This window comes from Microcebus murinus, chromosome 8 (assembly GCF_040939455.1).
Source record: "Microcebus murinus isolate Inina chromosome 8, M.murinus_Inina_mat1.0, whole genome shotgun sequence".
NCBI lineage: Eukaryota > Metazoa > Chordata > Mammalia > Primates > Cheirogaleidae > Microcebus > Microcebus murinus.
The window spans coordinates 70,299,201-70,315,388 of record NC_134111.1 but is presented as its reverse complement, the minus strand read 5'-3'; the positions used below and the strand labels follow the sequence as shown (position 1 = coordinate 70,315,388).

General features: G+C 40.5%; 1 protein-coding gene across 3 annotated transcripts in view; it reads left to right on the top strand.

Annotated features, from left to right (window-relative positions):
* HECW2 (HECT, C2 and WW domain containing E3 ubiquitin protein ligase 2) overlaps positions 1-16,188 on the top strand; it is a 343,662-nt gene that overhangs the window by 223,833 nt on the left and 103,641 nt on the right. For all 3 annotated transcript variants that reach the window (XM_012776959.2, XM_012776958.3, XM_012776962.3), the window contains 5 exons: positions 1,068-1,237; positions 4,054-4,196; positions 6,623-6,723; positions 7,121-8,473; positions 9,659-9,754. In XM_012776959.2, coding sequence (XP_012632413.2) covers positions 1,068-1,237; positions 4,054-4,196; positions 6,623-6,723; positions 7,121-8,473; positions 9,659-9,754 — 1,863 coding nt within the window. The remainder of the gene's footprint in view (positions 1-1,067; positions 1,238-4,053; positions 4,197-6,622; positions 6,724-7,120; positions 8,474-9,658; positions 9,755-16,188) is intronic.

The following is a 16,188-nucleotide window of genomic DNA, read 5'->3' as shown; positions in this document are numbered from 1 at the left end:
CAGGAATTGGCTTGCATAGGTGACCTCCTGTAATTTAGGGTCATTATATAAGGTCTGTTTCCCAGCTGAGCTGGATTATCCAAAGATCTTTGGAGGTTCAGGGGCCATGTGCAGAATTTCTGTGTGAACCGAGTGTTCAAGACCTCCCAGGAGTGATCATCCAGCATTTTTTAAGATCACTTAGCTCCTAGGCCTACCTCATTCAAACTGATAATCTCAGAAAGGCAGCCATTGAAGTTCCAGCACAACCAGCTTTATTTCCTGACATTTTTGTGTCCCTTTTGCCTCACCATTTAAAAAGATATCAGTCTTCACACTAAATAGACTTTAGCTAGGACTTTTTAGCAGCTCATATGATGTGAAACAACTTGTGAATCTAAGGTGAGTTATAGGATGTTCATCAAATATTTAAGTTACTTTACCAGCTATTTACAATTACAGATAGCATTCACATTTTCTAAATATTTCTGATCTACTTTTTTCCTCTAACATTCATCACATTTCTGGAATATATATGACATTTTAAATGTGGTACAAATGGATGTGTTCTCTGATGTTTCATCTCTAATTAAACTTAGTCCATACTCATTTCTACGTAGATAAATGTAAAATATTCATTTTTCTCTCATGAAGAAACATGTTTACTAAGGATTTCTCTCAAGACATTGAAATTCTGCTTGCCAAACCACATTATTGCCCTAGGAAAAAGGTGGTGAAGATGTACATGTTGGTATCCAAATGGTTTCCAGGGAAAGCCAGTTGCAGGGTGTGAGGTGGTGGTAAAGGTTTGGCTTCATTTTTGAAGCCTGTTAGGCGACCCTTCTGGAATTACTGCCCTAACCCACTTGTCTTTATTTATCTAAGCAATCACAGCATTAATAACTTTGCTATTGTTTCACTGAATAGTTTCTGTTTAGAGCTTCCTGTGTGTTTATTTAAGAACAAATTGTCTTTGAGCTGCTTGTTCTAATCAGGATATATGGGTCCTTCCTCTTTCTGTCCCCTTTTCCCTTTTTCCTTCCTGCTATCTCTTGTCCCTCCCTACTTCTCTCTCTCTTTCTTTAAAGATCTTAGGGCAGTTGGGCTAAAGAAAGGGATGTTCTTCAATCCTGACCCTTATCTCAAGATGTCCATTCAGCCAGGGAAGAAGAGCAGTTTTCCCACCTGTGCCCACCACGGACAGGAGAGACGGTCTACTATCATCAGTAACACCACTAATCCCATTTGGCACCGAGAGGTAAGATGATTTTCAGCGGTCTTCTACTTGATAGTTAGGAAGTCCGCCAAGTTTCTCTTTTTCCTGAGGACTGTGTGCAACCTTTAGCTGTTTATGGGTGTGGTCAAGATAGCTGAGGTGTCCAGGGCTTCTGTTGGAAAAAGGGTACAATGAGAATGAGCTATTCCCATCTCTCCAGAGGTAGGTATAGGGTGAGACAAAATAAGGCACTTACCTCAGGGGCAAAAGACTCACTAATCAAAATAAACATATTAATGCAATATTTTTTAAATAATCAAAATTCAAAAAAATTCATGGTGAACAAAATATCAAAATTTTAAATAAGGATAAGATCAGCAACATTGTCTTGCAGAGCCATAGTGGAGCCTGAGGCAAGAGGAAAAATCAGTAACACTGATCCTGTTTCTATTTAAAAGTTTGATATATTGTTCTAGCATATATTCAGTATAAATTAAAGGTATTTCTCTCTCTATGGGCTTTGGCAAATGTTTTATGAATTTCTAGATGTCCGTTAATTAGATGAGCCATTCCAGGAGTCGTCATCCTGAGCGAATCCAGATTGTGTTGATGGTATTTAGATGTCCTCACAGCGACATTATGCTACCAGTCATCTTAGGGCATCATATCAGCGAAATCAACAAGCAAAGGGTTTTCTCATTAGAACTATGGAAAATCAAAGAATGAACAAGGAGACATCTTTTCTCATCAACTGAGCAAAGTATGAGCTCTCTTGACATTTCTCAGGGATCCGAGGCATACTAATGTTAGAATGTTTCCGGGTAAACCTTCACTAGCATCGGAGTTAAACAGTTAATTAGATCATATTTTAAATGTTTAATGACAACAGTATACTCTCAACAATGTTGTAGAAATATTTAATTGGAGAGACATATTTCAGGGGATCTAAAACCAGCTGGAGAAAAGGTATGATAATTTGAGACTTGCCAACACAGCAAGATGCTTCTTCTGGGCAGTTCCTGTGGTTATTGAGATGTATAAATGAATATTGCTTGTATTCTTATACCTGGTTTCAAAAAGTACTTATGATCTCATCATGTAAAATAACTCTTAAAGGCATACCACTTAATTTAACACATTTCCAATCTAGAAGACATAAAATATATCTCAATATGAGCTCTAGAAGGCATGTAAAAGATATGATAATCAAACAAGCAATAACTTTATTTTCCTAACATTTTATATTTACAAAGTTCTTGACCATGTGACTAGTGCAAACCTGAAAGGGAGGTAGGTATATGGGATGATATTATCATCTCTCCATTTTGATGATTAAGAAATTGAAGCTTGGCCAGTTGTGGTGGCTCACATCTATAATCCTAGGACTCTGGGAGGCCAAGGTGGGAGGTTTGGAAGGGGGAGGAGGGGATGGGTATATTCACACCTAATGGGGTGCAGTGTGCACTGTCTGGGGGATGGACATGCTTGAAGCTCTGACTTGGGTGGGGCAAGGGCAATATACATAATCTAAACATTTGTGCCCCCATAATATGCTGAAATAAAAAAGAAAAAAAAAAACAAAGAATAGCCTGAGCAAGAGCAAGACCCTCTCTCTACTATTAATAAAAATAGAAAAAATTAGCTGGGCATCATGGCACACACCTGTAGTCCCAGCTACTCAGGAGGCTGAGGCAGGAGGATCACTGAGCCTAGGATTTGGAGGTTGCAGTGAGCTATAGTGACACCAGCTGCACTCTACCAGGGCAACAGAGCAAGACTCTGTCTCAGAAAAACAAACAAAACAGAAAACCAAAAGAAATGGACGCTTACAGTATTTATGTGACTAGCTATTAAGAGGCAGCAGTGGGGCTTAAACTCAGCTTTTTTATTCTAAGCAAGTGCATTTTCCATTAAGCAGATGGTCAAATTGCCTGGCCCTTTGGAGAACTTTGCAAAAACTAGATAAACTTAGGGGCATGCAGTGTAAAGCTGGCTAGCACTAATCACATCACTGTAGTTGCTTAGATACTGCCAGGGAAGCAGAGAAATGATTTAGGTTAGATTCCTGGCTCCATCATTTACTTATCCTGAAATTCTCATCTTTAAAAAGAAAATTTTATCTTTGTAAAAATAAAATGAAGATAATACATGTAAAAGTCTTTGAAAGTGAGTAAACCTCTTTATATTCATTCTATATCCTTATAAATGCCCAATCTAATTTTCTCCAGTGTCATTCCTAAATGAAAACAACAAAGACTACCTTAACATCATACTTTTTCTGTCCCAGAAGAGACCCCACATGCCTTTTAAACTTAAGTAATAATTCCATTTAAATATTGTTTTTTAAAAATATTTATCTGGGAAACCACAGTTTTCTGTAGCTATTCCTACTTTAACTGCTAAGTAGAGTATTTTTAAACTATATTTCACAACTTCAAAATTCCATGAGAATAGGAATTAAAGTTATTGTTAAATATAAGTTAATTCTAAACCATTCTATAACAAGATATTACATATCAAGGAATTAAGATACAATCAGTGTAGTGAGTACTAAAATTGTATTGTATATAACTTAATATTTGATAACATCTCCTAAAACTGTTAAACTAGGAAGGGCTGCATGATTGACCAAAAGGACTTCTTTTATCACACAGATTCTTGACTATTGCGTTTTAATCATTGTGAATGCCAGTGAAGCTGAGTGAATAAAAGATTCACAGTGGCTGCAGATATTTCTAGCACTATGGACTCTGTATGTCATTAGAATTTGAGAGATACCATTGCTTATACTAATAAAATGATATAATACCATATTTGTCTTTCTTTTGAACCAATATGGTATCTGTTTGTGTTTTCAGAAATATTCCTTTTTTGCACTTCTTACTGATGTCTTAGAAATTGAAATTAAAGACAAATTTGCCAAGAGCCGTCCTATCATCAAGCGTTTTCTGGGGAAACTAACCATTCCAGTCCAGAGGCTGCTGGAGCGACAAGCCATCGGGTAATCAGCCCTTACCTTTAGGGTTCTAGTTGAAATTAGTGAAATGATACGTGGTAGTCCTAGGACATTCCTTACTGGTAAGAAGTGGTAATATAATTCATTTAAAAATAAAAATGCCCCCAAACCAAAACCATAGTGTGATACCATCTCACTCCAGTTAAAATGGTTTGTGTCGAAAAGACAGGCAATAACAGATATTAGCAAGGATGGGGAGAAAGGGGAACCCTCACATACTGTCTGGGGGATGTAAATTAGTACACCCACTATGGAGGACAGTATGAAGGTTCCTCAAAAAACTAAAAATATAAGAACTTCCATATAATCCAGCAATTCCACTCCTGGTATATATGTAAAAGAAAGGGAATCAATACTGTCAAAGAGATATCTTCACTCCCATGTTTATTGCAGCAATATTCACAATAGCCAAGACATGAAATCAACTTAAGTGTCCATCAGTGGAGGAATGGCTAAAGAAAATGTGGTACATATACAGAATGGAATACTATTAGGCCATAAAAAAGAAGGGAATCCTGTTATTTGTAACAATATGGATGGACTGGAGGCCATTATGCTAAGTGAAATAAGCCAAGCACAGAAAGACAAATATCACATTTTCTTATGTATGGGAGCTAAAAAAAGCGAATGGAAATCGATTGTAGATTGGTAGTGACCAGAGGCTGGGAAGGGGTGGGGGAAGGTGAAGAGAGAGGTAGGTTAAAAAAAAAAAAAATATATATATATATATATATATGAATGTATTTATTACCATTGATCTGTACACTTAAAGATGGTAAATTATATATGTATATTTTACCTCAATTAAAAAATAAACAAAAGTGCCTTTATACTCATTAAAGTGTACTGGACAAAACCTACTTTGTTTTAATTGTGTACCTTTTTTTGGTATCTTTATCTTTTCCAAGACGTACCTGCCATTAGCATTTCAGCATCAATTTCTTGGCATTTGATTGTTTTTGAGTATATTGAAATCTTGCTATAAAACCCTCTCCCTAGAGCGAAATTCTAGCCTCAGGTTGATGCCGATCTTACCCTGATTAATCCCACCCAGAGAATTTGTTATTACCGGAAAAAAATAATCTTGCTTTTGGGTCATTTAAAACAGGACCTCAGAATTCTAAGGGAATATTTTATAGTAAAGCTTCTAGACATATACATTAATTTAGGCAACTCAAATTTATTCATTGACAAGATCTTAAAATGTGATTGATGTCTTTTTTCTTTTTGTGAGCTTTTTATAAGTTGTGAGTAAAGAAAAGAAGTCATACTGAGGAGATAGGGAAGAATGAAAAAATAGTTATGCAAAATAATATTAATAGCTGGCTAGAAGCTCTAAACTGTACAGTGATGGAAATGTTAAATAGAAGCATTGTTTTCCTTTGGAAACAGCCATTAGAGGGCAGTGTGAGAGCAGAGATGGAGTGATTTGGGACTATCCCTTTGATTAATTTCCTTAATTAAGTCATTTGATTCAGAATAAAAGTTGCTTTCATACAATAAAAGTTGCTTTCATACAAACAGAATAAAAGTTGCTTTTATTTATTCAGAATAAAAATTGCATTTGACTTTGATAAATAGACCTGGACTGGAAACAGATTGTTAGTTACATCCTCAGGGCTGTCACCCCAACCCTGGGGCCAAGATAGAGCAAAACTGGACAGGCCCAGCTGTGGTCCCCTCCAGCCCACTTCCAGGTGTGGGACATGACCCCACCACAGTGGCATATGTAGCTTCTCCAACCATGGCATCAGCATTGCCCACAAGCCACTCTGAGGATTAGTGGTAGGACAGGCTCCTGGGACAGTGCGGTGGCAGCACCGGCTACCTCACTCTGCAGGTGAGGAAAGAGTGTTCAGCGGCCCAATGCCCCTCACACAGCTGGGGCTGCTGTCTTCCTATGTGTGTCCTTCAGAGTATAGTACTGTGCCCTCTGTGCCATGCTGTCGGGTGATAATCCTTATCTGTGAGTGTCCTTTTAGAACCAGCTTCCTGTTTGCTAAAGGCTAAGGAACCAGGCCCTTGCTACCTTCACACTGGAGTCAAAAAGCACCAATAGCTTGAGGACTTTCGCAGCTCCTTGATGACCTTCAAAATGCCCTTTCCCTGGTCCCCCTTAGCAATGAAAGAGTAAATAGTGTTCTTAAACAATATCATATACTGCATTGCATTTTCTGCTTTTAGTAATAATTTTCCTTATAACAAGATTTCCTTTTATCCCTGGGTTTATAAGTGTTCATTTTTAAGAATAATATTACAGTGGACTATATAATATGCCTTGAGCCTTTTATTTATTTGTGAGTCTGAAGGTCTTAAGAGAGGAATGCAGGACTTAAGGTGTGGCTCGCAGGAAGAATGCGAAGGCTGACTCCAGTGTAATAAGGATGAAAGAGCCATTTCTCCTCTTGCAGTGATCAAATGCTCAGCTACAACCTTGGCAGAAGGCTCCCAGCTGACCACGTGAGTGGGTACCTCCAGTTTAAGGTGGAGGTTACGTCTTCTGTTCATGAAGGTGAGACATCTGTATGAATACATAGCTGTAGGAAAACTTGCTAAATCTTACTCAGTTGTCAGTTTGCTTTTGAATAGAATTGAATTTGTCTACTGTTCTAAAAATAAAATAGATTTTAAATGATTACCTGCTGAAGTTTTCTAAGCAGATAGGAAAGACTTTTTACCAAAAACTATTTCTTATGTTTATGCTTGCATTTTGAAACGGGGCTGTAGAGTTTCCAGTGGTACTAACATCTATACCTCATGGTAGAGAGTGGTGAATCTTGCAAGTCCTAGTGCTGTAAGGAAGCCCCGTGGGATGAGTGAATTCTTTGAACTGATTGGTGGCAAAAAAGTAGGTAAAAAGTTCATTCATTATTTCTAGTCATTTTTATAAATGCTGATTTCTCATTCAGATGCTTCTCCAGAAGCTGTTGGCACCATACTCGGAGTCAGTACGGTGAATGGGGACCTAGGAAGCCCTTCTGATGACGAGGACATGCCAGGCAGCCATCACGACGGCCCGGTTTGTGCTAATGGGCCAGTTTCTGAGGAAAGTACTGCTGATGGGACCCCCAAGCATTCATTGAGGACTAGCTCCACTCTGGAAATAGACACAGAGGAATTAAATTCTACTTCTTCAAGGACATCACCTCCCAGAGGACGTCAGGATTCACTCAATGATTACTTAGATGCTATTGAACACAATGGCCATCCCAGGCCAGGGGCAGCAACCTGCTCTGAGAGGCCCATGGGAGCCTCTCCCAAACTAAGGAGTAGTTTTCCCACAGACACAAGACTCAATGCAATGCTTCACATTGACTCAGATGAAGAAGACCATGAGTTCCAGCAGGACCTGGGTTACCCGTCTTCCTTGGAAGAGGAAGGAGGGCTGATCATGTTTAGCAGGGCATCCAGAACTGACGATGGGAGCCTGACATCTCAGACAAAGCCCGAGGACAACCCCATTGAGAATGAGGACGCCTCCACACATGAGGCTGCTTCCCTTGAGGACAAGCCGGAAAATCTTCCAGAGATTACAGACAGCTCCTTACCCTCAGGCCCAGCCCCAGATGAAGGTGAAGGTGGCCCTGAGTCTCAACCCACTGGGGACCAGGGCAGCACTGAATTGTGTGGCTCTCAGGAGGTGGATCAGCCCACAAGTGGGGCAGACACGGGGACTTCCGACACGTCAGGAGGAAGCCGCAGAGCCATCAGTGAGACCGAGTCCCTGGACCAGGGGTCCGAGCCTTCCCAGGTGTCCTCTGAGACGGAACCCAGTGACCCTGCCAGGACAGAGAGTGTGAGCGAAGCCAGCACCAGGCCTGAGGGAGAGAGTGACCTGGAGGGCGCCGACAGCTCCTGCAACGAGAGTGTGACCACACAGCTGTCCTCCGTGGAGACGCGGTGCTCGTCTCTGGAGAGCGCGCGTTTCCCCGAGACCCCGGCCTTCTCTTCTCAGGAGGAGGAAGACGGGGCCTGCGCGGCAGAGCCCGCCGATGGCAGCCCTGCGGAAGGGTCTCAGGATTCCATATGCACCCCGGGCTCTTTACCTGTGGTGCAGGTGCCCAGTGGGGAGGAGGAAGGGCCAGGGGCGGAATCGGCCACTGTACCTGACCAGGAGGAGCTGGGGGAGGTCTGGCAGCGGAGAGGCAGCGTGGAGGGAGCCGCCGCCGCTGCCGAGAGCCAGCGCCAGGAAGAGGGCGACGCCGGGGGTGCCCGAGGCGCCTGTGAAGGGGCCACAGCCCAGGAGGAGGGCGCCACTGGAGGTAGGACACGACAGACACTGGGGCTCTTGGCTCTCTCGTAGCTGCTGAAGAGAAGCTCTGTAGTTTTCCCTCAGTGCGAATGGTACTGCAGGTTGCATGGCACCCGAACTCCTAACCTTGAGGTTCAGCAGTTAGCAAAAGGAGTAAGAAGGGGAAGAGAGGCAAGATTGAAAACAGGGCCAGGAAGAGAAGGAAACAGGCAACACATGTGGGGATACGTGGAGCCCCTTCTGTAGACCAGGCCTCCCATTTCAGAGTGCGGAGACTGAGAGACTTAACCGATCACGTAGCTAGGAAGAAGCTCAGGTGATTTGCCTACAGCTAGGCCTGAGTCCAAATTTGGTGCCCCCCCCCCTTTTTTTTTAAATGGATCTTCTATTGCTGAAATAAGAGGCCTGTCAAACAACAGTCTTCAAACTTAAATAATGATTCTCTAGTGGGACATGGGTTTGTAGATAAAATAAACCAGGCTGACAGCTTCAACATGAGTGTGATCTTCAGAGCTTTGCAGGAACACCTTAAGTCTCTCCTTTATAAAACTTCAAAGCAGATGTTGATATGTGCTTTGCATCAAAGGCAATGTTTTTGTCTTCTACAGTATAAGAAATGTCAACTAAGTTAGGTGATACATTCTGGCTTGAAGAATAATCTGTTTCAGTATCTCAGAATGCAGAGTTACACTGAAATTATTATATCTATTGAATGTTGTTCTCTAGAATGATTCTTTTAAACTGTCATATTGTAGATACATTAAAAAAATCAAAGGGTAACTTCATAGAGTCAGAAATAGTTATGATTTTCTTCTTCTTCTGTAATTTATTTTTCTATCTCAAGTATCCTCTTCTTTTCTTCTTCCTCTTTTTATTTTTTATTTTTTTGTTTGTTTCCTTCATTATCTTGTGGCCATTATGTGACCATAAAGCATAAGCGCATGACCAGGACAGGAGCCAGGGCAAGGGTTGGGGGCCCGGAGAGGCGGGAAGGGGGAGGGTTATGAACAGAGGACTTTCTCTAGGAAGCCCTCTTCTAAGCATTCACCACCTAGTCATTCTCTGCTTTTGTTTCTAGGTCCTCATGTGGGAAATGAGGCTGAACAGAGAAAAGAAATTAGCCTCTGGATTTATGTTAGGTTTTTTTTAAAATAAAGAAAACAATACCTGTATAACTTTCTACCTTTAATCCTAGGTTCTCAAGCCAACGGCCACCAGCCATTGCGGTCACTACCTTCAGTGCGCCAAGATGTTAGCCGGTACCAGAGGGTGGACGAGGCTCTCCCACCAAGTGAGGACCTGTTAACTAAAGGGCCCACCTCCCACCTTAATCAAAGTGGCAAGGTTGACAGGGAGACCCATTGCACAAATATGAAAAGATGAATACATGAGCCTTTGAAAGGAAGGAGTCTGGGGCCTGCCCCTGCACATAGCAGGTGTCGTCTGGAAAGTGCTAGGCTGATGACTCTTCTTTGGCACTATGCCACTGAAACAAAGTGCAGCAGTAAATGCTATTCTGCCCATGAAGTAAATATTGCAATTATGGAAGCAGAACCAGATATTTTAGAAAATCGGGTGCTTAATAGAATTTTTAAAAATTATGCCTATGCATGAATTTTCTTTCAGTTAATAGACAAATTGGTACAATCTCTTGGTAAAACCTTACTCTGTGAAATATCCACCCTCTTTGTTCACTTACATCATTTTAAATCATTAAGCACAAGGGTCTGATCTTTGTCTTAGGGATATGCAGAGTGTTATTAATCTCAGAAATTAGTCTGCTGCTTATTTGGGACAGGGCAGTTATCTAGGGATTTGAAAGATGTTTCATTTCTTTCACCTTCAGAAAATACTTAGCACTTAAAGGAGAGGTGGTTGAGGCTTAGGGATGTGAGGAAATAGTGGCACAACTTGTATTCAAAGGTACAAGGGATACCTGTGGCCAGTCAGCATCTGGATGGAGTTTAAACTCTAAATTTCTAGAATCCCTTTAAGTAATGTTCCTCTTTGAGAGCAATCCATTTTGTTGACTAATTATAAAGCCCCATAAATACTGCTTTTCAGAAAACATTGGAAAGTACATCCTCTTGCCTCATTGCTCTCCCTTCTCACTCACCCTGTCTACTTACCTCTTATGTGTGTGCATGGCAAGAGGCTGATGCCTTTGACCCTCTGTGTTTTAAAAATCGTGGAACATAAAGAAAAGAGGGTACACACCTTAAAGGGGTGCTTAGTTTTGGTAAGTGCTGACAAAAGAGCTGAACGGTACTATGCAGGGTTTGCCAAAATATTGGCTTAATTGTTTTGAAATTCTGTTAGGCACAGATCCTTCCCTCGTTCGTACATTTGGATAACTGAGGGCCATTACTCATAGGAAACATATATTTTATGCAGTTTTTGAAAAATGTAACAAGAGATTAATTAACCATGTGTCATTTTAAGTAGGCAGAGGACAGGAGTAAAGGGAAGAAGACTTTCTTCTTGTTTACTCTTGGAGAAAAGATTAGAGTAAGAAAATAAAAATATTCCCAGAAGATATTTAGGTATAACTGGAGCAAAATGAATTAGGAATACCAGGTGAGAGTTCTTGGAGAACTTTGTTTTGATGTATATATGGATTAACAGTAATTAGAGTTTCAGGAGGTTGGATAGGAGGCATAACATTGCATGAATGCATTGATAAATGGCATCTTCCTAGCCACGTCCAATGCTCTAATGTTTCTAGACATAGTTTTGGTCTCTAGATTGTATTTAATAAATATAGATACTTTCCTGCTGAAATTATGACCACTATTTGTGATATCTCAATGTATTATTGAAACACTGATATCTGCATTGCACAGAATACATCTTAAGAATATTTTTTCTTTAGACATGAGGGTCTTGTGTAAAAAAAAAAAAAAAAAGAAAAAAAAAAAGAATATTTTTTCTTACAATTGGAAGTTCATTTTAATAAGTTCATATATCCAAAGTAAAAGCCATATAGTGGTATATTCTATTTAATGAGTAACTGACAGACAGGAGGAAAATTCTTAAGATGTGTTCCCTCTTATTCAGAGGTTTTCAGTATTGGTGGGATGTGCTACCCCATGGGGACATTTGGAATTTGTGGGGGCATCTTTCATTTAACAATGTTTGAAGGGTGCTTTTGGCATTTAGTGGGTAGGGGAAGGGATGCCAAACATCCTGCAGTGGTAGGATGGTCTGATACAACCAAGAATTGTCCATCTACAATTCTAACAGTATCCCTCTGAGAAACACTTCTCTGTACTAATTTAATACTCAATAACATTTTTATAAGCTATAACTAGAATTTTTGTATTTGAAAAACTCAGAACTAAAGATGTCTCTCACTAAAAATATGAGTTAAACACACACACACACACATACCACACACTCATGTTGTAGGGCCAAGCAACTTGCAAATTTGGGGATTTATATGATCATGGGTAGGTTATAGATTATGGTCTGAGCATACCTGATACTGTTCAGCTCTGTTCCCAAGTCTGTCTTATCGTTTTGACTATCTGTTTAATCACTTGGCTGCCCCTGCTAGCAGTCCGTCCCCACTCCAGCCAGATCCCTGATTTCCTCTCCTAACTAGACAACTCTGCTACCACCTTGGCCATGCCTCTGGCTTACAGCCGCAGCACCTGCCTTTGGTGGTGTCTTGTGCTTTCTGAGGCTCAGCAAAGGGGAGTCTGCTCAGCATGTGCAGATTGCTCCATCTCTTAAATAACCTGGGTGAATTATTTTAAGGCTAAGAGTTGTGCTTTGGAAACACTATTAGTTATAATTACTCAAATTTGTGTAGTACTTTACAAAGCACTTTTACATACTTTATTTTCTAATAATTCTTCTTCTAATAATTTTGCAAGGTAGGTCAAACAGGTCTTATCTGTAATTTGTAGATTGATGCATCGAAGTCAGCTAATCTGTTTCCTTTTATAGGTGAAGAAACTTAAGCCCAGATAAATTAAGTAACTTGTTTAAGATCCCATAGTAGTCAAAGTTGAGACATTCTCAAATATTCTATCTCTTCTTTCAGGCCTTCTGATCTAAGATCTGATCTAAGATTAGAAGGGAAGGGACTATTATGTGGGTAGATGAATGTAAATTCTGAAAGTTTGGGTGGAGGCAGAAGGTGGCTTATATTGTGATATTTATTGGGCACCAGCAATGCCTTAAATCAGAGGATTTGGGGGTTTCACTGCAACTTCACTACATTGTACGGCTTTGAGCTCAGACCCAGGAGGGCTCAGAAAGTACCCAGTTTTCTCTTCTTCAGGGACAGGTTTGCACAGGGGGCCCCTCTTCTATACGAGGAGTGGTTACGGTGACTGGGAGCTTAGATTGTTTGGCCCGGGTTGGTTTGCTATGTCTCAGCAATACCTTTATTCTTCCTGAAAATCTCTCTCCCCCTCTGGGTGGGACAAGTGACTGAGGCAGTATACTTTGGGCTTCGGTGGCCCCATTCTTGATTCTTTTTCCTTATCATTACTATTGTTGTTGTTATTTTAGCTTATTTTCACCTTATAAAATACTTGTGTACGAGTGCATAGTGAGGAAATTGTCCAGCCAACTGAGCTTCTCTCTGGAGGTTTGAAAACTAAGTTATAGGGAACCAGGGTGTCCCTTGCTCTGTGGCTCAGGACTGAAGCGGACCACGTGGTAGTCTGTCTACATGTCCATGTAATAAGTTTCTGAATGTCTGTTTGAACTCTTTGTATGTAAAGCAGCTTGCACATTTGGGGATTAGTATGATCTTAGGTGGGTGACAGGGTTTTTCTTGTTTGCTTGCTTCTTCTAGTCTTATGCCTCCTGTCTCAGGATCAGGGAACAGATCTTGGACCTACTACTAAGACTGCTCATTGGTGATGGTGATTTACCAGTTGGTTCTTAAAATCTTAATTCTTGCCTTGGGTCAGGAACAGTGCACTGTGACCTTGTGGGCCATGTAACTCCAACCACTCACTGGTTGAGAATATTCTAACGACTCATAGAAAATAAGAAAGCTCCAGGCCTTGGAGGCAGCATGACACTGTTGAAAGCCTTCCAGGGAAGTAGCATGGACTTGAATATGCACAGAATGCCTTAAAGAACTTGCTGTATCTTCTCGTTCTGGGGTCACTGATGGTGCTGGCAGCTAGGTGTAGTTCAGGGCTGAAGCCACTTGGAACATTATCAGCTTGACAAATATTGGTCTTTTGAGCAGTAAGATGAGTGCAAAAAGAATGGCCAGCCCAACCACTTCTAAAAAACTATTTTCTTTTTCTCTTATTGACTCCAGTGTCATTATGACTTAACCCATTGCTGCACTGGAGACAGTATGGACTTGTTGTATAAGTGTATGTGTTTTTTCCCCAAAAAGGTAGTTTTTCTAGGCATAGGAATACATTCAGGTTGAATAGTCAGGATTAGTGGACTCTGATAGGATCAGAGGACATTGCTATATGGGTAGGACTAGGCTATTACTTAATGTGATGGGTACACATTAGTAGGTCTAGAAAACTATAAGGGAACATTTATCTTTTTATTTTTTTTTGTGGTTGTATACTTTCATTATTAAAGTATCCTTTAAAATGAAGGCCTAAAAGTACACAGTGAATCTGAAAAGTGTAATCTAAACTTAGAGTTTCTACTATGTTTGGGGTTAGGGGCTCTTATTCTTTAGATCTTAAAATTTAATTTTGAGGAAAATAATTGATACTTTTAATCTATAAAGCTACTTTCCTAAAAATTGAAGGTTAAGATTCAAAATATACAGCTACTTGGTGTTTTTTAAAACTTTCTGTTCAAATAAAGTATAGCAGAAAGAGCACATTCAGCCTGTTGAATGCTGTCCACTGGACACACTGTGCCGTCAACACCATGTCACTGGACCCAGAAGTTCCCTTTAGGCACCCTGAGGGAATCACTAGCCCCCACTCCAGATGGGAAGGGGACCTACTATCCTGACTCCCAAAATCACGGTTAAGTTTAACATACCTTTGTACTTTGTACAAATGGAATCATACTTCCTTGAGTGGTTAAAATTAAAAAAGAAAAATCTTTTGAACATTGCCATCTGTCATCTATTACAAAGCTTATAATTTTCCTTGAAAGTACCTTTAGTTCTTTATAACTTTATCATCTTGACATTTTAGTGAAGATACCTGTGGTTATAATTTTTTATAGTGAATTTATAAATTTGCTTTACAATATTCAGGTACTGGATTTTACTAAATCCGATGATAACCAGATCAACCCGCACTCAGTCCCCTCCGTCCCTTGACTCACATGGACAGTCCAAACCTGGCTCCCCCTGATGTGTAATTCATATTGTTTTTGACTTTCTTCCCAGTCTCAGCCTTCACTGAGATGTATTCCTGTCTCATCACCAGTGGGTGATCCAGTGGAGACCAAGGGTATGGGAAAGGAGTGATGAGATGACCAGAGGGCCATAGGTACACCCTGCCTGCCCCCCTCCCACATGTTGATTCTAAAAATGGAAAAGCCTGCCTGTTCTACCACTTGGAGTTTCTACTACTATGTTTGGGGTTAGGGGATCTTATTCTTCAGAGCTTAAAATTTAATTTTGAGGAAAATAATTGATACTTTTAATCTATAAAGCTACTTTATAGATTTTAGGCTACTTTATAGCCTAAAGCCTGCCTGTTCTGCCACTTCTGTGCCCTTCCTAGGGTATGGGAAAGGAGTGATGAGATGACCAGAGGGTCATAGGGACACCCTGCCTGCCCCCCTCCCACATGTTGATTCTAAAAATGGAAAATGTCTAAAGCCTGCCTGTTCTACTACTTCTGTGCCCTTCCTAGGGGACCAGTGCTATGACAGCAACCGTATGGAGTTGTTTTACATGCTTTCTAACTCTCTGACTTCCCCTTATTGTCCAGGCACTTAAAGGGGCCTAGTTATATTTAAGTTTTAGAGCATCTCAGATTCCAGTTTGGGGTGTTGAGGCTGAAGTTTAGTTTCTTGTGAGCTCACACTTCATGATTTCTGACAAATCTAGCATTTGCTCCATGGGTTTGTCCAGCAAATTAACTGCTGTTTTAAATTCTAATTTATGTCAGTATATCTCAAATTTTAGTGTGTCTAGGAATCACCTGGGAAGGTTGTTAAAAATGTAGATAACTGAGTCCTAGCTTCAGATAGTGCGATTCTGAAGGCCTGGGGTGTGTCCTAGGAATATGCATCTTTATTAATCCTCAAGGTGATGCTACACATGTTGTCAGAGTCCCACCTGCCTTGAGAAACATTTCTCTAGGTAGTAATTTTCAAATTTTATTATTGCCATGGAGCTCTTGATGCATATGAAATATTATATGTAATACAACAGATAATATTAGAGTTGCCATGGCTAAACTAGGGTTGGCAGGTGTTTCCAGAACCCCTTCCCTCAGGACCCCTGAGCTTCTGGCCCTGTAAGGCATAATTAATTAGAGTTCAGCTTGGAAATTTTCACTGAGACATTAGATATTGCCAAAATGTTGCTAGGTCCTTGCTGAACCTAATAAAATGGGCACCACTGTATAGATTCATAGAATTTCAGAACTGGAAGGGACCTCAGCAGACGTTTGATTCTCCTCTTTAATTTTTCAAAACTGTGATCCGTAGAGGTACAGTGACTTTTTGAAGGTCTTGTAGCAAAGGTGTGACAAGCCATGGTCAGAAACCAGGCCTTCTATACACACATACACATCTGCACACCCCAAAACATTGCTC